The 22424-nt window shown below is 41.4% G+C and overlaps 1 protein-coding gene across 1 annotated transcript in view; it reads left to right on the top strand.

Annotated features, from left to right (window-relative positions):
* Positions 1-22424, top strand: part of LOC126175804 (uncharacterized) — a 165348-nt gene that overhangs the window by 69004 nt on the left and 73920 nt on the right. The window contains exon 5 of the mRNA XM_049922789.1: positions 15447-15568. Within this exon, the coding sequence (XP_049778746.1) occupies positions 15447-15568 (122 nt within the window). The remainder of the gene's footprint in view (positions 1-15446; positions 15569-22424) is intronic.

Below are 22424 nucleotides of genomic sequence, written 5' to 3'. Positions count from 1 at the left end.
ACTGCTGTCCAGTAACACTGCACAAATATCAACTAGGAACTTTCACTACAATTTGGTTGAGAGAGCAAGTATAGTATTCTGAACAAAGAAATATTGAAAAGTCAGAATAAGATGATTGAATGGAACACAAATGTGATTCTCTCCTTATCATGTCTGTGCTGAGGATGGCACAATGGTTTCCAATGTACCTTCTCTTATCTACTCTCTCTATAATTTAATTTACAACAGTACTGTTATCCACCTTGTGCATTAACAATTATTACTTGTGTGTAGCTTGTAGGGCCCCCAAATTCAGTACAGTGACACACTGTGGGGCAATCTTCCCCCACCCCCACCCTTCCCCTCTCTTTCTGCCCTGTTCCTACTGCTTTTGCATAGCCCTTTAGCTCCTCCAGTGATTTTGACATCTTGCACTAACTAAACAATCCTGTGAAAAATGTGCTGCTCTCTGTTATATATTGACTATCTCTTCTATTAATCCAAATTGGTGAGAGTAATACTCAAGAATCAGCAAATAAGTGTTTCATAAGCCATTTGTTTCATGGATGAATTACATTTCATTAAGACTCTTCTTATGAATCTCAGTCAGGTGTCCACTTTGCCTACTGTTTGTTTGATGTGGTCATCCCACTTTTCCTACTGTTTGTTTCATGTGGTCATCCCACTTTAAGTGACCCTGGGGGGGTTATTTCCAGCAATTTGTCACCGATAGTGTAATTGTGGAGTAGTGAATTTCTTCTCCTATATATGTGCAATACCTAACACTTATTTACATTCAGGGACAACTGCCAATCCCTGCACCATTCATCAATCCTCTGCAGGTCTTCCTGCAGTTTTCTACAGTCTTTTGACTTGCTACCTTCCTACAGACAACTGAATCATCTGCAGACAGCTTCGTGGAGCTTCTGTCATTACCCACTAGATCAGGTGTGGACTGCATGTGGCCCATTTATCTCAGTTAATCCTGACACTACCTTTCATCAATTTTGTTCTGTTAAGAGGGGAAACAGTAATGTGTTAAGTTCTACCTGCAAGGAAGCCTTGAATCCAGTCACAAAGTTGGTCCAGTATTAAGTAAGCTCGTACTACTTATGCTACATGACAATACAGAACTGTATCAAATGCCTTCAGGAAACCAAGGAACTTGGCATCAAACTGAGCCTCATACTCATGGATGAAAAGAGCAAGCCGAGTTTTGCAAGATATCTGTTTGTGGAATCTATATTTACTTTTATAGAGGAGGATTTTCATTCTCCAAAAACATGTGCATCAAATATGTTCCATAGTTCTACAACAGATTGATATGAACAATATAGGTCTGTAATTATGACATCTATGCTAAAACCTCCTTGAAAATGGGATTGACCTACACTTTTTTTCCAGTCACTAGATACACTTTGTTGCTCCGTCAAGCTGCAATAAACTGCTGCTAGGAAGAGAACAAATTCTTTCACATAATCTCTATAGAGTCTTACGAGTATCTAATTTAGTTCAGATGCCTTTTCGTTACCAAGTGATTGTAGGAGCTTTTTTTATTCTGTGACTGCTTATCTCAAATCTGCCATTTCAGCATTCATGTGATGTTTGAAAGGAGAGACTGTATTAAGATCATCTCCTTGAAACTGTTTCAGAAAACGGAATTCAGTATTTTGGCCTTCTCTCTACCATGTTGCATTTCAGTACCAGTAAGGTCATAGAGTGACTGAACAGATGATTTTGATCCGTACACTGATTTTATGTAAGATCAAAACATCTTATGGTCCTTAGTCACATTAGTTGGCGTAACTTTATTTTGATAGTCATTGATTGCTTCTCTCATTGCGCTCCTTATGCTCATATTTGCTCTGCTCAGCTTTTTTTCATCAGCTAGGTTTAGATTTATTTGAAATATGAGACAGAATTCTCTTTTCTTATGTAGTAACTATCATACATGGGTATTAAACCATGGTGGATTTTTCCATCCTTTAAAATCTTGGTTGGAACATATTTGCCTAAGGCATATTGAATGATGCTTCTGAATTTTATCTACTTCTGCTCCGTATCTTCATCCTCAACACTGAATATTTGATGTGGGCTATTCAGATACTCTACAGTTTGTATCCTATTTCTCTTTCTGAACAAAATATTTTCCTACCATTCTTAACAGTCCTTGTTAATAGCCATAGTCATTGATGCTATCACAGCCTTATGATCACTGATGCTCTCCTCTTTGTCAGCCAATTTGAAAAGCCCAGATCTGTTTTGCTGTTAGGAGGTATAAGATGTTATCCTTATGAGTTGGTTTGGTTCTCTAATTATCTGCTCAAAACAATTTTTGGATAAGACATCCAGAATAACGCCATGGGAATGCCTATCTCTGGCACCAGTTTTGATCTGAGGGCTGTCCCATTCTGTAGCTGACAAACTGAAGTCTCCCCCTATTACAGAACAACAGTCTGCAAGTTTTTTTCTAAAGCACTCTGCCACACCACCTCCTGATGCAGGTTTTAGTATCTGCAGTAGGCATAATAATGCTGCTACTTGACACAGATGGTCAGCATGGCTACTATGCAGGCTGACGGTGACTTAGTAACTACCAGAGAACAGAATGCTATGAGTGGAACCAACTCGCCATGCTAACTGAATTGTGGGAAGTGGAATATCTTAACCTGCATAGATATGCACACGACAATATACTTGACATGTCATTGGTGAGGATGGCTAACAACTGAGCATACAACAACTCTCAGCTGAAGCACAAGACTAGGTCTGCAGTGGTTCAATTCTGGAGGAGCACTATCTGTCTCCATCTCCTGCTACTTGAGAGCAAACACCTCCACCAGCCACTGGACTTACGTTCAGGAAGACGATGGTTTAAACTCATGTCCAGCCATTCTGATTTGACGATGGTTTACACCCATGTCCAGCCATTCTGATTTAGGTTTTCCATGATTTCCCTAAATCACTTCAAGCAAATGCCAGGATGGTTCCTTTGATTGCTTTGCCCATCCTTCTCTAATCCGAGCTTGTTCTCTGTCTCTAATGATCTTGTTGTTGCTGGGACTTTAAAACATGAATCTCCTCCTCCTCCTCCTCCTCCTCCTCTATCAGCTGGTCTGCCCATATGATGTGATGAATGTACCCTCCATGACAGGCTCCTGAACTACTCCACTGTTCTACCCATGCCAACTCATCTGCCCCCATTGGGACATCTGCTGATGGAGATGCTAAACAGGTGACCTGTAAAAGTGTCCGATTATTGTGTCTGACACATCTTTGATGCTTAATTGTATTTTTTTATTAAACTTGTTGGTCAGAGAAAGATATGGAACACTGGTTATGTACTAGAAAATGGATGGAGTACCAGCAATATGAAATGGAGACGTGTCTACTTACCACATGAAAAGATTGTAACAGGGGGAAGTAAGGAGGGCGGTAAGAGGGGGAGGGGGGTAAAATTGTAGAAGCACAGCGAGGCTTGACTACAGTAAGCAGTTTCAAATGGATGTAAGTTACAATAGCTATACAGAGATAAACAGACAGACACATTTGAAAGTAAACTGAACTATCAGATAAAGAGTTCTTCTTCAGGGTAATAACACACACACACACACACACACACACACACACACACACACACACACACAAGGTCACTGTTGAATCCGGGTGATAAGGCACGATTGGTATATTATTGATTATGTAACAGGGAAGTTTTTTGTTTGAAATAATTGTACAAGATGGTATAATAGAAAGACAGTATTATGAACAGAAAAGAAGGATTAGATGAAGATCAGTTGGGAAATATGATACTGTGAGAAGAATCTGATGAAACACTGAAAGACCTAAGTTGAAACAAGGCACATGGAGTAGATGACATTCCCTAAGAATTGTTGAGATACTTGTGACAACCAACCATGACAAAACTATTCCTCCTGGCATATAAGATATACAAAATAGGCAAAATACCCTCATACTTTAAGAAGAATGCAGCATTCACTATTGCAAAGAAGCCAGTTATTGATAAGTGTGAATACTACTGAACCATCAGTTATTAACAGCCTGTTGTAAAACACTGACATGAATCAGTAACAGAAAGTTGGAAATACTGGCAGAAGCCAACCTTGAGGTAAAATCAGTTTGGGGATCTGGAGAAATGTGGTACATGTGGTGCACAATTGACACTGCACCTTATCTTAGGGAAGATACACTGAAAAATGGCAAATCAGCATAAATATCATTTTTTAATTTAAAGAAATCTTTTGACAAAATCAATTGAAATATCCTTTTTTAAGTCTGAATGTTTCAGGGCTAAAATATAAAGAATGAAAACTTATTAACAACTTGTACAGAAGCCAGACTCCAGTCATGAAGGACAGTGAATGGGTGCAGTAGTTGAGGAAGACTCATAGCCTGTCACCAATTTTGTTCACTCTGCACACTGAACAAGCAGTGAGGGAAACCAAAGAGAAATTTGGAAAGGGAAATAAAGTTAAAGGAGAATGAATAAAAACTGAAGATTTTCTGAAGGAACTGTAATTATATCAAAGGCAGAGGCAGCAAAGGACTTGCAAGAGTAGCTGACCTGAATGGATTGTCTCTTAAAAAGGCTTAGGGATGGGTAATGGAAAATACTTTAAATGAATCCTGCGATGCAGAAGGAAGTAGCTTAGGATGCGAGGCACTGAAGTGATAGACAGGTTTTGCTATTTGAAGAGCAAAATAACTGATGATGGTATAAAAAGGATAATATAAAATGCAGACTTATAAAAACAAAAAAAGATTTTCTGAAAAAGAGAGATGTTTCACCTCAACATAGCAAATCTAATTGGGAAGAGTAGAATGTTATGGCACAAATTGCATAAAAGAAGGGAACAGCTGATTGGACACAACAAGAGGCATCAAGGGATGATTAATTGGATCATAACAGAGGGAAGTAATTAGGGTGGTAAGAGGGGGAGGGGGGTAAAATTGTAGAAGCACAGTGAAGCTTGACTACAGACTTCAAATGGATGTAAGTTACAGTATCTATACAGAGATAAAGGGGCCCAAACATAATGAGGTTCTTCAACAGAATGACCTCAAAGCCAACCTGTATGGATTCTGAAAACATTGATAATATGAAACCCAATTCACACTTTTCTCACATGACATACTGAAAGCTTTGGATCATGCTAATCGGGTAGGTGCAGTATTTATTAATTTCCGGAAAGCATTTGACTCAGACCACATGTACACTTATTGTCAAAAGTAAAACCATGTGTGGTATCAAGTGAAATTTGTGACTGGATTAAGGACTTATTGTTAGGGAGAGTCAATGGAGAGTCTTTGTCAGATTTGGAAGTAACGTCAGGTGTGCTCTAGGGAAGTGTGTTGGGACCCTTTCTGTTAATGTTTTATATTGATGATCTTTCAGACAATATTATTAGTAACCTCAGGCTTTTTGCAGATGATGCAGTTATCTATCATGAATTGCTGTCTGAAAGAGGCTGCATAAATATTCAGTCAGATCTTGATAAGATTTCAAAACTGTGCAAGGATTGGCAACTTGCTTTAAATGTTCAGAAATGTAAAGTTTTGCACTTCAAAAAACTAAAAATACATGTTATCCTATGACTATAATATTAATGAGTCACTGTTGGAATCAGCCAGCTCATACAAATACCTGGGTGTAACACTTTGTAGGGATATGAAATGGAATGATCGCATAGTTGTGCATAAAGCAGGTGGTAGACTTTGGTTTATTGGTAGAATACTGGAGAAGTGCAATCAATCTACAAAGGAGATTGCTTAAAAATAACTTGTACAACTGTTACTCAAATGTGTGGGACCCATAACAAATAGGACTAATAATAATGATAATGGCATGTGACGAGGGCCTCCTGTCGGGTAGACCGCTCACCTGGTGCAAGTCTTTCGATTTGATGCCACTCCGGCGACTTGTGCATCAATGGGGATAGGACTAACAGGGGATATTGAATGTATAGAGAGAAGGGCAGTGTGAATAGTCGCAGGTTTGTTAGATCTGTGGCAGAGTGTTACAGAGATACTGAAGAAACTGAACTAAAAGACTCTTTGCTAAAGAAGTCTATTAAAAAAGTTTTAAAAACTGGCTTTAAATGATAACTCCAGGAATATACATACATCAAAAAAAGTTTTGCATCACCCCGGTTCCCAGAACTCCTGAAGATAGATGTTGACTGTGGATATTTTATCACAGACACAGTCCCTTTAACTGTTCATAGATGTCACTAAACCCACCCAAAGATGTAAACAACCATGCATGAACAGCACCTATTAGATGGAGGGAGTCAGACAGCCAATCAGTTCCAGTCATTCCACCAGGAAGGAGATACACGGCTTGTGTTGTCTGTAGTTAACCATGCCTAGATGGTCAGTTCTATGCTTCAATCATATATGCATTCTTACTTTGTACTAGGAAGGGCTCTCAACATGGGAAGTGTAGAGGTGACTTAGAGTGAACCAAAATGATATTGTTTGGACATGGAGCAGATACAGAGAGACAGGAACTGTTGATGACATGCCTCGCTCAGGCTGCCCAAGGGTTACTACTGTAGTGGATGACCACTACCTAATGGATTATGGCTTGGAGGAAACATGACAGCAATGCACCACATTGAATAGTGCTTTCTGTGCAGCCACCGGATGTCATGTTATGACTCAAACTGAGCGCAGTAGGCTGCATGATGCACAACTTCACTTCCGATGTCCATGACGATGTCCATCTTTGCAACCACAACATCATGCAGTGCGGTACAGATGGGCCCAACATGCTGAATGCACTGCTCAGGATTGGCATCACGTTCTCTCCACCATTGAGTGTCGCATATGTCTTCAAACAGACAATCGTCAGAGACAATTTGGAGGCAACTCGGGCAGGCTGAACACCTTAGACACACTATCCAGATAGTGCAGGGAGTTGGAATTGCCCTGCTGTGATGGGGTGGCATTATGTGTGGCCGACGTATGCCGCTGGTGGTCATGGAAGGCGCCATAATGGCTGTACAATACGTGACAGCCATCCTCCGGCCAATAGTGCAACCGTATTGGCAGTGTATTGGCAAGGCATTGACCTTCATGGACGACAATTTGTGCCCCTATCATGCACATCTTGTGAATGACTTCCTTCAGGATAACGTCACTCAATTAGAGTGGCCAGCATGTTCTCCAGACATGAACCCTATCGAACATGCCTGGGATGGATTGAAAAGGGATGTTTATGGGTGACATGACCCACCAACCACTCTGAGGGATCTATGCTGAATCACCATTGAGAATTGGGACAATCTGGTCCAACAGTGCCATGATGAGCTTGTGGATAGTATGCCATGATGAATACAGGTATGCATCAATGTAAGAGGACGTGCTATTGGATATCAGAGGTACTGATAGGTACAGTGATCTGGACTATAGCCTCTAAAGGTCTCACTGTATGGTGGTACAACATGCAATTTGTGGTTTTCATGAACAATAAAAAGGGCAGAAACGATATTTATGTTGACCTCTATTCCATTTTACATACAGGTTCCAGAACTCTTGGAACCGAGGTGATGCAAAACTCTTTTTTGATGTGTGTATTACAACCCTCCATATATCACTCATATAGGGATTGTGAGATAAGATTAGAATAATTATTGTATGTGTAGAGCCATTCGAACAATCATTCTTCCTATGCTCCATCTGTAAATGGAATAGGAAGAAACTCTAGTAACTGGTACAATGGGACGTACCCTCTGCCATGCACCTCATGGTGCTCTGCACACTACAGATGTAGATGTAGATGTACAGGATAGAGCAGCATTGAGAAATGTCTCAAACTAGTCCTTCAACTGAAGACCAACAACACTAACAAATACACATATTCTGTCACACAAAATTGAGGTCATTCGAATTTAATAATATTTTTGAAATAATCAGTCTATAATTGTTTTGATGTAATGCTGCTGCTGTCCATTCTTAATTTTCAATGTACAAATTTTTCTAACAGTTCTGTGATGACCAAGGTTTACACAAAATTCCCTTTTGACTTCAGCAGTGGGCTGTAAAAATCATGGCACACATTTCTTCCAGTTTTGTTGGGATGGTGTTTTGCATGAAACCTTAATGCTGGTTAATGGACATATTGATCTTTTGATATAAATCACATGTTCATGTAGGAAATTGGTGTGATCAGGTATCCAGAATAACACTTGTGGATGAGAGAATGAAATTGTGTTACATTGTTACAAATAGTACAGACAGTTATACAGACATGTCAGCATAAGTCAGATAAAAGACAGATTAGACCACTCTTTCATAGCAAAGATGAAATACCTCACCAAAGAAAACTAGTCACTCTAAGATGATGCGTGCACATTCAATATTTATCAGACCATCAAGACCAGTGCAACAATTTCAAAAGGGGGAAAAGTGTTGTGACTTGCCGATCATTCAAAGCACCGCCAAAGTCTCGAGGAGGAGGCTTCCCGTACGGATGGAAGTGTCCCCGATGATAACGGGTCGAGATGACAGGTGACATAGGGGTCGAATCTGCTGGGGCCCCATGCACCAATCTGCCCGTTGCGGCAAGTCCAGTTCATATGACAGGAGACATGGGCAATGTGCCAGCATCCGTTGGAGGAAGAGGCAAGTAGATTTGCTCTGACAGAGGATGGTCATCCAGTTCCTGCATGGGCATGTCTCCTGGTGGCGTCCGTTCTTGTGCTGGCATCACAATGACGGTGAGAGGGCTGCATTGTGAGTATTGAGAGATGCCAAGATCCTGAGCGTCAGGTAGAGCCAAAGGTGGTGTAGTGGCATTCAGAACAGGAGTTGCTGGCATACGAGGCCAAAGCTGGTCCGAATGACGCACTGCAACACCCGTGTCTGTCTGGATTTCATACAGGCGTCTGCCATGGTGTCTTAAGATGCGGCCCGGGCTCCATTTTGGCTGCCTGCCATATCCCTGTACCCAGATGAGGTTGTCGGCGGTGAACCGGCCAAGTGAAGGCACCCGCGGTCGTGAGGTGGAAGGCCGCAGAAGATGAAGTAGCATGCGAGGCTGCCGGCCATGTAAGAGCTCAGCCGGGCTGTGGTCACCCATGGGGGTGAAACAGTAAGATGCCAGAAACTGGAGAAGCGCATCATCAGCAGCAGAAGCAGTCAGAAGTTTCCGCATCTGAGCCTTAAATGTGCGAACCAGTCATTCAGCCTAACCATTGGATTGTGGATGGAACGGCGGGGCCGTGACATGCAAAATGCCGTGACGAGCACAAAAATCCGCAAATTCGGAAGAGGCAAATTGCGGACCATTATCAGTAACAAGAGTGAGGGGAGGCCTTCCAAAGAAAAAATGCGGGTGAGAGCACTGGTGGTTGCCACGGTGGTAGGTGACGTGCAACAGACAATGAAAGGAAAATTAGAGTAGGTGTCAATCACAAGGAGCCAATAAGTACCTAAAAAGGGTCCCGAAAGTCAGCATGAATGTGCTCCCAGGGATTCTCAGGCGAAGGCCACGGTGACAAAGTTGACTTCGGGGCAGCGGCCTGTGATGCACAAGGGCCGCAGGCAGCGACCATGTGTGCTATTTCAGAGTCGATGCCAGGCCAGTACACATGACGGCACGCCAGAGATTTTGTGCGAGACACACCTCAGTGCCCTTGGTGAAGGAGGCGCAAGACCGAAGCATACAAAGACGCAGGTACCACAACACGCAGCGAAGCATTGTCAGTGAAGAGGAGGATAACACCATCTCTAGCCGTGAGGCGGTAGTGCAAAGCGTAGTAGTTCCGCAACGAATCAGAAGTCTTAGTGGACGGGCGATATGGCCAACCCTTCTGAATACAGCGTAAAACCCGGGAGGGGGTAGGGTCAGAAACCGTAGCCGCTGCCAGCCTGTCCCCAGTGATGGGGAACCCATCCGCAACCCGCTGCTCGGCAACATCCAGGTGGAAACACAAAAGTTCATACCTATCGAATGCCTGATCAGGACCCATGGGAAGGTGAGACAGAGCATCAGCATTTGCATGTTGAGCCGTTGGCTGGAAATGAATCTCATAATTGAAACGAGACAATTAAAGAGCCCAACGCTGGAGGCAGTGTGCAGCCTTATCGGGAAGTGACGTTGATGGATGAAACAAGGAAACAAGTGGTTTGTGATCCGTAACAAGATGAAATTTTGAGCCATAGAGAAAAACACCAAACTTATGAAGAGCATAAATAATGGCCAAAGCTTCTTTCTCCATTTGAGAATACTTTTGTTGGGCATCCGTGAGCGTTTTGGAGGCATAAGCAATGGGTTGTTCCAAACCGTCAGAAAAACGGTGCGCAAGGACGGCACCGACCCCATATTGAGAGGCGTCTGTGGCAAGAACAAGATGTTGGCCAGGTCGATAAGTAGCTAGGCATGGGGCCTGTTTCAGCATAGTCTTCAATTTCTGGAAAGCCGCTTCGCATGACGCGGACCAGTGTAAAGGCACATTTTTATGCAACAGGCGATGCAACGGCTGAGCCACCGAAGCCGCAGATGGTAAAAACTTGTGATAGTATGCTATTTTCCCCAAGAAGGCCTGCAGGTCTTTAACAGATGTAGGGTGAGGAAGGGCATCGATCACAGTGACAGTTTGCTGAAGCAGACGAATACCATCCCGAGAGAGTTGAAACCTCAAGTACGTGATAGATGCCTGAAAAAATTGTGATTTCTGAAGATTACACTTAAGACCGGCAGTCTGTAAGACATGAAAAAGTGTGCGGAGATTTTGAAGATGTTCTTCACTGGTGGAGCCGGTGACAACAATGTTGTCCATGTAATTGATACACACAGGTACAGGGAGCAATAATTGTTCCAAGAATCACTGAAAGATAGCAGGGGTGCTAGCAACCCCGAATGGCAAGCGTTCGTATTGATAGAGGCCGAAAGGTGTATTAAGGACCAGAAACTGCTGGGAAGTGGCATCGAGAGGAAGTTGATGATAAGCTTCTGACAGCTCAATTTTAGAAAAGTACTGGCTTCCAGCAAGTTTAGTGAACAGTTCTTCAGGACAGGGCATAGGGTAAGTGTCGATGAGGCATTGAGCATTTACAGTGGCTTTGAAATCGCCACAGAGATGAATATCACCATTTGGCTTAGCAACAACAACAACAGGAGAGGACCACTCACTGGAAGTGACAGGAAGCAAGACCCCTGAAGTAGTGAGATGATCCAACTCCCGTTTTACCCAATCACGAAGGGCCACAGGAATGGGCCGAGCCCGAAAAAACTTAGGCCGAGCAGTGGGTTTGAGCATGATATGAGCTTCAAATTTGTTTGCATGGCCTAACCCAGGAGAAAAAAGGGACAAAAATGTCATCAACAAGGAATCCAGTTGAGCATAAGAAATAGCATCAGAGACAATATTGACAGAGTCATCTATGGAGAACCCGAAAACACAAAAGGCATCGAAACCAAAAAGATTTTCTGCATTGCTCTGGTCGACCACAAATATGAGAACAGTGCAAACGACAGATTTGTAAGATACCTCAGCATTAAACTGTCCCAAGAGAGAAATCTTCTGTTTATTGTACGTCCATAATTGCCGAGTGACGGGTGACAGGAGTGGAGAACCCAACTGAAGATACGTCTGAGAATTAATTATAGTGGCAGCAGAACTGGTATCCACTTGCATGTGAACATCTCGACCAAGGATTTGGACAGTGAGAAATAACTTCCCTGAAAGGGAAGAAGTGCAATTGACAGACAACACAGAATCAGAATCAGCGTCATGTTCATGAACATCATGTATGCGGTCGGATTTGCAAACGGAAGACACATGACCTTTCTTTATGCAATTGTGACACACGGCCCAACATTGGGGACAATCCTCGCATGAATGTTTCGTAAAACACCGTGGACATGAAGGAAATTGCCGGGGGTTTTGCTGCAGTTGCTCAGTGGGTTGTTTACGGCTGGGCCGAGGCTGTGCGTGGGAGCGCACTGCGGCCACGTCGGCCGGCGGGGACGCGCCGCACACTTCGTCAACAGCGCACAGAGGTTGTATTTCCCCGACATCACCCCATGCCTCTATTTGCGCCCCAGCGGCACAAGAAATTTCAAAAGACTGCGCATTGGAGAGAACTTCATCTAGAGTCAGATTCGCCAACTGAAGGACACGTTGCCGAACTTCTTTGTCGGCCGCCGACCGGAGAATAGCATCCCATACCATGGAATCAGCATAGGATTCTTTGTGAACGTCAGTAACAAATTGACACTTTTGACTGAGGCCGTGAAGTTCAGCAGCCCAAGCACAATAGGATTGATGTGGCTGTTTTTGACAACGATAAAAGGCAACACGAGAGGCTACCACATGCGTTTGCTTTTGAAAATAGACAGACAGAAGTGAGCACATTTCAGCAAAGTACAAAGATGCAGGATCCTTCAAAGGAGCCAATTGCGACAACAACCAATACATTTGAGGTGAAATCCAGGAAAGGTACAGAGACCTACATGGTTGTTCATCTGTGACATGAAATGCCAAGAAGTGCTGTCGAAGACGTTTTCATAATCAGACCAGTCTTCCACCGTCTCATCGTAAGGAGGAAAAGGAGGTATAGCCAATGATGAGAAACACCCCGCATTTGATGCCGTGATGAAATTGCGAATCGCCGCTGTTAGAAGCATTTGCTGTTCAAGGAGATTTTGCAATAGTTGCTCGACAGTAGCCATGGAACCCTGTGGGTCAACAGTGAAAAGGAAAAATCCACTACCTCGTCGCCAATTGTTATAACATCAAGTTTAACACATATATTTCAGAACGGCACAACACATATAACTCACCGAGTAAGTTGACAAGCAAGACATGTGTACACGTTAGCCTTCGAATGAGCACTGAGTCCCAGTCTAGCGGCCGCTGCTCAGCTGGCCGCTTAGGTGGCGCAGCTGCTGCATGGCTGGCAGACAGTGCCGCATGTAGAGGATGCGCGTAATTGTGTGGCGGTGCTTTGAATGATCGGCGAGTCACAACAAAGACTTTAAAACTGCTTCCTGATCACTTCATATTCCCATTTTTCAACACCATATTATGTCTTGCACTGAAATGTTTTCAACACCATATTATGTCTTGCACTGAAATGCTGTTCTTTGCAAGCAGTTGTGGATAAATTTTTATTAAACATGGTTCATGTTTCCACACATCCCTTCTGCATTCAAGATTCTTCAATAATCCAGTTGTTCCCAGAATCATCGACAGTATGAATACAAAATGACACTTGTTCGTGAACCGAAGAATCACTTGTTTTGTCAACCATAATAGAAAAATGTTCAGTTTTTTTTATTGAAGCCAATACCTTTCTCAACACAGACTGCCCTCTAATTGTTAGTCCTTGTCAGCATAGAAATTGCATGGTAGTAAAAATTGTCTCAAGAGCTAAATGGCCTTTCTTCATATCACTATCTAACTGTTCATTCAGCCGTGTGGGGTAGCCATGCGGTCTAAGGCACCTTGTCTTGGTTCGTGCAGCTCCCCCCGTCGAAGGTTTGAGTCCTCCTTTGAGCTTGGGTGTGTGTGTTGTCCTTAGTGTAAATTAGTTTAAGTTAGATTAAGTAGTGTGTAAGCTTAGGGACCGATAACCTCAGTAGTTTGGTTAAATAGAACTTACCACAAATTTCCAAATTTCCTGTTCATTCAATTGGGAGGCCACACTTCGGTTAGTGAAAGAATTTAGTTTCAGAACACCTTCTTTATGCGGTAACATATTTTCATGAAGAGAGAATTTTTCCAAAGCCTTTTTCCAGTTAGAAAACACTACGGAAGTAGTAATAGATTGTAATAGATTTTTAGCATCTGCCTCTTTGCAGGTTTTGCAAAAAGTTTTTCAGTAGATGCTTCATATTCTTCCTGCATATATTTGATCAACCAAGACTTCTGAGATTATCTTCCCTTACCAGATAGTTCAGGTTTTGTCTTTGAATGGCTCTCACCTGAAGATGATGAAGCAGTTGACAACACAATAACTGTTGGAGGCTGACTTGCAGTATCATCAGCTTCCAAGCACAACTTTTTGGCAATAAATTTATCCATTGTAAACTTAATTCACAATACACTAAGAGACTAAAGTAAATGAATAAAGTATAGTCATATAAAATAGTCCACTAGACACTAAAGTTGGAACACTAAACATTCTGCAGCATGCACTGAACAAAACTATCCACACTGAATGACTGCGACAGCAGGGTGGGCTTTATATAGCCGCAGTGTTGTAATGTCTCGAAACATCAAGGTGATGTGAGGAGGAGGGTTTCAGGTGCTTCTGCTTCAGCTCTTTTGATGTTGCCGTGGCCGCAGCACTGGCCCGCCAGCGCCAGACTTTACTCAAAGGTTCCCACACTGGGACAAATTCTAAGTGTGCCTGCAGCACTGTAACACTATCATGATTCACACCACTTGTTTTCAGTTAACCTGCTTAGTACTGTAATAATTATTTGTTTTAACTCATTACTGAATGTATTTCAAAAGGTAACTATTGTCAAACAAGGAAAATAAAATTTCAACATAATTTTGTAATTTTACAAAGCATAATATAACTAATAATTTTCTTAAATGATTGGGGGGGGGGGGGGGGCCACTGCCCCCTAAACAAATTTTTGAGGGGGCTCTGGACCCCTCAGGCCCCATCTAGCTGGCGCCTGTATTGTTTATAGGTATGTACTACGTTTCGAGTGTCTTGAATTCTTGTGGTTTTAACTGTCTGCACTTGAATATACTTATGCTACGATCCTGATGGTGCAGGGCTGTCGAACTTCATCGTCCTTTCAGTCTTGAGAATGCTGGGATTGAAATATTTCAACGTGTATGAACTTTTATAAATAAACACTAAGAGTTTCTTCGATAAGAATCTCCATATATAGGTTCAAAATGCAACTACTTTGGCTATTCAAAACTTTACAAGATAGGAAACAACACATAAGAGTGTATATTATAGTTTGAAAGATTGTAAATGAATAAATATCAAATATTCTGCTTCTGTTTCTGCACGGATCTCTCACAGTATTGTTATGCTGTGGGTATTTGTTATGGACCCACCTCATTAGTCCATCCTGGGGTGGCGATACATGGTATGTGCTCCTAGTAGCGACACAGATACTTAGTCCTGGTGAGTTACTACAGTCAACATCCCACATTGAAGACAACTGGTGTTCCTCTGTACACTCATTATATGTTAAGTTACATAACAAGGCCTCCATACAATTATACAATCATAATCATATTGCTTAAATCATCGTTCATTTGTTAGGTAGATGTAAGGTTACACATAAGTCTGCCAGAGTGATAAGTAACATCACAAGCTATACATCTTGAATCTGATATTACCTAACACTGTATACCATGTAATTTTACTTACTTAAGTGTGCTGTTTGCTATGTGATCCATATATATTTTGTAAAGTAAGCTGTAAGGAAAAAAATCTCAAATATAATCACATTATCTCTTTGGCAGGTGAAGAACTTGATTCTGGATGGACAACTTATAATTCTTTAGGCGGAAGTTTAACACTATTTTGCAATTTGAAATGCAAAGAGAGACTAGCATCTTGCTACTTTATTCGTCTATACGATCAGGTACTCTTGGAAGATAAATGAACTTGTATGTATATACTGCACTTACATGTTTCCAGGAACAATTTATATGTAGAAAAAAATTGATCAAACATTTATATTGTCTGGAAGCAGACACTGCAGGTCATAAGTTATAAAATAAAGCAAAGGAGAAAAGGGTTAAGACCAATATGACAATGTTATTGCTGTTTAGTAATCGTGGGACGAAATGTAAAAAATTGTGTAGAACTATTTGGGTAAAGAGTACTAGGTAAGTAGAATTTTTAAGTAAAAAAGAGGGTTCAGTGATGTCACATGTGATGTTGACACATGTGGTTTCAGTTGGCAGTGAGGGGGGGGGGGGGGTAAACGGAGTTTGGAATTTCGGGGGATTGGGGGGGGGGGGGGGGCTGAGCAAGCAGCATTTCTGACTTAAACCTCAATTATACAATTGAGAATGATACCAAGAATGTACCTGAGAGTGCTCCTTACACAACTTTGAAGACCATGGCGCTCTTTGTGTGGTCCAACAATTCCTGATTGAAGAGTGATGTCAAACGTGTGAATGCAAAGGGAGAGACTCTCAGGAGAGGGGCCATTCACATATGGGTGTGAGTGATGCATTTCTTCTGAAAGGCAGAGCTGCAAAGTAAATATAGTTACAGCAGAAGATAGCTACTAACAAAGCAAAATGCAAATCCATGATTATGAAAGAACACTCATTTGGTGCCTTCCGTCACAAAATAAGGAGTAGCCATAAACTTATTGGAAATCTTCTAAATTGAACAATATTAACAGAGAGATACAACATAATGTTATCCTATTTCAGAATCCGTAACAGAAAGTGGAGAAAGATAAGACACACAAAAAGTGTAGTTAAGTCGCATACCCTGCTGATTAATGAATACTGTATTGAAAACGTATTTGAATGCAATAATTGTTGTTCTGCAAACACAGAAACTAGTAGTACTACTGACAGCTTAAGGTTGCAAACAGGAAACACCTAACGTTTAACCAAGCAGTTAGAGAGAATGCTAATGAGATTATGTAAACTTAACTAAAGACCTTTCTATCCCTGCTGTTTAACGGTACTAGCTAAGCATGAATATACAGGGTGAAGTGAAATTCACACATGCAGGCTTCACAGTGCGACTCCTGACATGCCAGCAATAAAAAATTCTCTCTCACAAAAATTCGTCTGGTGAGTACATCTGGCAGGAAAGGGCATTAAAGAGTGGCACTCTGCAACACTGTAACCACATGTATGGTAACTACCTCTGTTAGCACATATTAGTTGTTCTGTACAGTTGGTGCAGTGGGTAGTGTTTTGGGTTAGCATCCAGGAGGTTGAAGGTTTAATCCTGTGTTGGGGTGCATTTTTTTTAATTTTTTATTTATTTATTTTTTCTAATTTCTTTCTGACATTTCCTACTTTAATAAACACTGTTTCTTAGGTGACATTTATCCTAAATTTATAACATTTTGTAATGCTGAACATACCAAATATGTGGTTAGACAGATAAGAAATAGATAGTTGAAACAAGTGACCTGTCATAGGACAGAATAACTTTGAAAACAATATCAGAGAAGGAAAGTTACTACTCACAATATAGTGGAGATACTGAGTCATGATAGGCACAATAAAAAGATTCACACACACATAGCTTTCGGCCATTAAGCCTTTGTCAGCAGTACACACACACACACACACACACACACACACACACACACACACACACACACACACATGCGTGTGCGCGCAAACCCAACTTGCACAAACGTCTGCAGTCCCAGAGAGCTGAAACTACCATGCCTGCAGATAGTTTGAGAGGAATACATGATACCTTTGTGAAGTTAACAGTCAGGCAACAAGTAGGGGCCCAAATACCTGTTGCCCAATATTTCAGCCCAGACATTGATACCAAAGTAAACTTGATATCCACAGTCGTGAGTGACATGCAGGTTAATCCTACACCAATGGTTGGCACTGTGCATATTGAATACACCCTCATGAGTGAATGCTACTTCATCTGACCAAGTGATGGTGTTCACAAAGTCATCATTGGCTTCCTGTTGTTGTTGGAACCATTCACAGAATTTCATCCATTGATGGCAATGAGCAGGATGCAGGTGTTGGGTGAAAGCTTAATGATAGGGATGCAGCCCATGCTTGTGCAGCACATTAACAATCGTGCGTTGCAGGACACTCAGCTGACTTGCTGTGCTACTCGTACATCATTGAGGTTATTGTTGTATGACCTCCAGAATAGCTTCCTCAGTAGCTGGAGTACGGCGAGTCCATGGACGACCTCTGTCACATGATGGTGGAAGGAGAGAACCTGGCTCCCAAAGGCGCAACTCCAGGTTACAAAACACATTTTTATCTAGATGGCTTTGACGAGGATATCTAACAGCATATTCACGAGCAGCAACACCAGCCCTGTTATCAGATGAACCAAGGACCAGAAGTGCATTCACATATTCATCATTTGTGTATATGTCTGCCACATTGGTTTAGAGGTTTACAGTGAGAAAATTTGATACATGTATGCATGTACATTCGAGTCTGTCACAGGCACGGTTCTCCATTCACAAATAGTCCCTGTGCGGTGCACAGCGCATACAGTATAAACATGCCATCAGTCCAGTGCACTGTTCCATCTAATGCGCATTGGCCCTCTGACAGATATTGTTCTGTATGATTCATCCCAACACCACTAATTGTGTAACTGTGAAATTTTTGGTACCAAATTACATTGTTTCCCCAATGGTAATAGATGTGATGTTTCCATAATCCCATAGACAGAATAATAATGTTGTTGTCATTGTGGTCTTCAGTCCTGAGACTGGTTTGATGCAGCTCTCCATGCTAATCTATCCTGTGCAAGCTCCTTCATCTCCCAGTACCTACTGCAACCTACATCCTTCTTAATCTGCTTAGTGTATTCATCTCTTGGTTTCCCTCTACGATTTTTACCCTCCACGCTGCCCTCCAATGCTAAATTTGTGATCCCTTGATGCCTCAGGACCTGTCCTACCAACCGATCCCTTCTTCTAGTCAAGTTGTGCCACAAACTTCTCTTCTCCCCAATCCTATTCAATACCTCCTCATTAGTTATGAGATCTACCCACCTAATCTTCAACATTCTTCTGTAGCACCACATTTTGAAAGCTTCTATTCTCTTCTTGTCTAAACTATTTATCATCCATGTTTCACTTCCATACATGGCTACACTCCATACAAATACTTTCAGAAACGACTTCCTGACACTTAAATCTATACTCGATGTTAACAAATTTCTCTTCTTCATTAACGCTTTCTTACCCATTGCCAGTCTACATTTTATATCCTCTTTACTTTGACCATCATCAGTTATATTGCTCCCCAAATATCAAAACTCCTTTACTACTTTAAGTGTCTCATTTCCTAATCTAATTCCCTCAGCATCACCCGACTTTAATTCGACTACAATCAATTACCCTTGTTTTGCTTTTGTTGATGTTCATCTTATATCCTCCTTTCAAGACACTGTCCATTCTGTTCAACTACTCTTACAAGTCCTTTGCTGTCTCTGACAGAATTACAATGTCATCGGCGAACCTCAAAGTTTTTATTTCTTCTCCCTGGATTTTAATACCTACTCCAAATTTTTCTATTGTTTCCTTTACTGCTTGCTCAATATACAGATTGAATAACATTGGGGAGAGGCTACAACCCTGTCTCACTCCCTTCCCAACCACTGCTTCCCTTTCATGCCCCTCGATTCTTATAACTGCCATCTGGTTTCTGTACAAATCGTAAATAGCCTTTCGCTCCCTGTATTTTACCCCTGCTACCTTCAGAATTTGAAAGAGAGTGTTCCAGTCAACATTGTCAAAAGCTTTCTCTAAGTCTACAAATGCTAGAAATGTAGGTTTGTCTTTCCTTAATCTTTCTTCTAAGATAAGTCGTAAGGTCAGTATTGCCTCACGTGTTCCAACATTTCTACGGAATCCAAACTGATCTTCCCCGAGGTCGGCTTCTACCAGTTTTTCCATTTGTCTGTAAATAATTCATGTTAGTATTTTGCAGCTGTGACTTATTAAACTGATAGTTCGGTAATTTTCACATCTGTCAACACCTGCTTTCTTTGAGATTGGAATTACTGTATTCTTCTTGAAGTCTGAGGGTATTTCGCCTGTCTCATACATCTTGCTCACCAGATGATAGAGTTTTGTCAGGACTGGCTCTCCCAAGGCCGTCAGTAGTTCTAATGGAATGTTGTCTACTCCTGGGGCCTTGTTTCAGCTCAGGTCTTTCAGTGCTCTGTCAAACTCTTCACGCAGTATTGTATCTCCCATTTCATCTTCATCTACATCCTCTTCCATTTCCATAATATTGTCCTCAAGTACATCGCCCTTTTATAGGCCCTCTATATACTCTTTCCACCTTTCTGCTTTCCCCTCTTTGCTTAGAACTGGGTTTCCATCTGAGCTCTTGATATTCATGCAAGTGGCTCTCTTTCCTCCAAAGGTCTCTTTAATTTTCCTGTAGGCTGTATCTATCTTACCCCTAGTGAGATAAGCCTCCACATCCTTACATTTGTCCTCTAGCCATCCCTGCTTAGCCATTTTGCACTTCCTGTCGATCTCCTTTTTGAGATGTTTGTATTCCTTTTTGCCTGCTTCATTTACTGCATTTTTATATTTGCTCCTTTCATCAGTTAAATTCAGTATATCTTCTGTTACCCAAGGATTTCTACTAGCCCCTGTCTTTTTACCTACTTGATCCTCTGCTGCCTTCACTACTTCATCCCTCAGAGCTACCCATTCTTCTTCTACTGTATTTCTTTCCCCCATTCCTGTCAGTCGTTCCCTTATGCTCTCCCTGAAACTCTGTACAACCTCTGGTTTAGTCAGTTTATCCAGGTCCCATCTCCTTAAATTCCCACCTTTTTGCAATTTCTTCAGTTTTAATCTACAGTTCATAACCAATAGATTGTGGTCAGAGTCCACATCTGCCCCTGGAAATGTCTTAAAATTTAAAACCTGGTTCCTAAATCTCTGTCTTACCATTATATAATCTATCTGATACCTTTTAGTATCTCCAGGATTCTTCCATGTATACAACCTTCTTTTATGATTCTTGAACCAAGTGTTAGCTATGATTAAGTTATGCTCTGTGCGAAATTCTAACAGACGGCTTCCTCTTTCATTTCTTAGCCCCAATCCATATTCACCTACTATGTTTCCTTCTCTCCCTTTTCCTACTGTCGAATTCCAGTCACCCATGACTATTAAATTTTCGTCTCCCTTCACTATCTGAATAATTTCTTTTATCTCATCATACATTTCTTCAATTTCTTTGTCATCTGCAGAGCTAGTTGGCATATAAACTTGTACTACTGTAGTAGGCATGGGCTTCGTGTCTATCTTGGCCACTATAATACGTTCACTATGCTGTTTGTAGTAGCTTACCTGCACTCCTATTTTTTTATTCATTATTAAACCTATCCTGCATTACCCCTATTTGATTTTGTATTTATAACCCTGTATTCACCTGACCAGAAGTCTTGTTCCTCCTGCCACCAAACTTCACTAATTCTCACTATATCTAACTTTAACCTATCCATTTCCTTTTTAAATTTTCTAACCTAACTGCCCGATTAAGGGATCTGACATTCCACGCTCTGATCCGTAGAATGCCAGTTTATTTTCTCCTGATAACGACGTCCTCTTGAGTAGTCCCTGCCCGGAGATCCGAATGGGGGACTATTTTACCTCCGGAATAGTTTACCCAAGAGGACGCCATCATCATTTAACCATACAGTAAAGTTGCATGCCCTCGGGAAAAATTACGGCTGTAGTTTCCCCTTGCTTTCAGCTGTTCGCAGTACCACAACAGAAGGCCATTTTGGTTAATGTTACAAGGCCAGATCAGTCAATCCTCCAGACTGTTGCCCTTGCAACTACTGAAAAGGCTGCTGCCTCTCTTCAGGAACCACACGTTTGTCTGGCCTCTCAACAGATACCCCTCCGTTGTTGTTGCACCTACAGTACGGCTATCTGTATCATTGAAGCACGCAAGCCTCTCCACCAATGGCAAGGTCCATGGTTCTTGGTGTGGGGGGGGGGGGGGGGGGAGAATAATAATAATAATAATAATAATAATAAACCTAAAGATCAAGCAGATACAGCAAACCCAGCAAAATATTGCCCCATAACATGCCTACCAACAATATACAAAATATTAACTTCAGTCATTACACAGAAATTAATGACACGTACAACGCAGAACAAAATTATAAATGAAGAACAAAAACGCTGCTGCAAAGGAGCACAAGGATGTAAAGAGCAATTTATAATAGATACAGAGGTGACATATCAAGCTAAAACTAAACAAAGGTCACTGCACTACACATACATTGATTACCAAAAAGCTTTTGATAGTGTACCCCACTCATGGTTACTACAGATATTGGAAATATACAAAATAGATCCTAAATTAATACAGTTCCTAAACATAGTAATGAAAAATTGGAAAACCACACTTAATATCCAAACAAATTCAAATAATATCACATCACAGCCAATACAGATTAAGCGTGGAATATACCAAGGAGACTCATTAAGTCCTTTCTGGTTCTGCCTTGCTCTGAACCCACTATCCAACATGCTAAATAATACAAATTCTGGATATAATATTACTGGAACATACAAAATAACACATTTGCTATACATGGATGATCTAAAACTACTGGCAGCAACAAATCAACAACTCAACCAATTACTAAAGATAACAGAAGTATTCAGCAATGATATAAATATGGCTTTTGGAACAGACAAATGTAAGAAAAATAGCATAGTCAAGGGAAAACACACTAAATAAGAAGATTACATA

The sequence above is a fragment of the Schistocerca cancellata genome, chromosome 3, assembly GCF_023864275.1.
Source record: "Schistocerca cancellata isolate TAMUIC-IGC-003103 chromosome 3, iqSchCanc2.1, whole genome shotgun sequence".
Taxonomy (NCBI): domain Eukaryota; kingdom Metazoa; phylum Arthropoda; class Insecta; order Orthoptera; family Acrididae; genus Schistocerca; species Schistocerca cancellata.
Note: the sequence above shows the minus strand (reverse complement) of the source record. Positions and strands in the feature narration are given on the sequence as shown.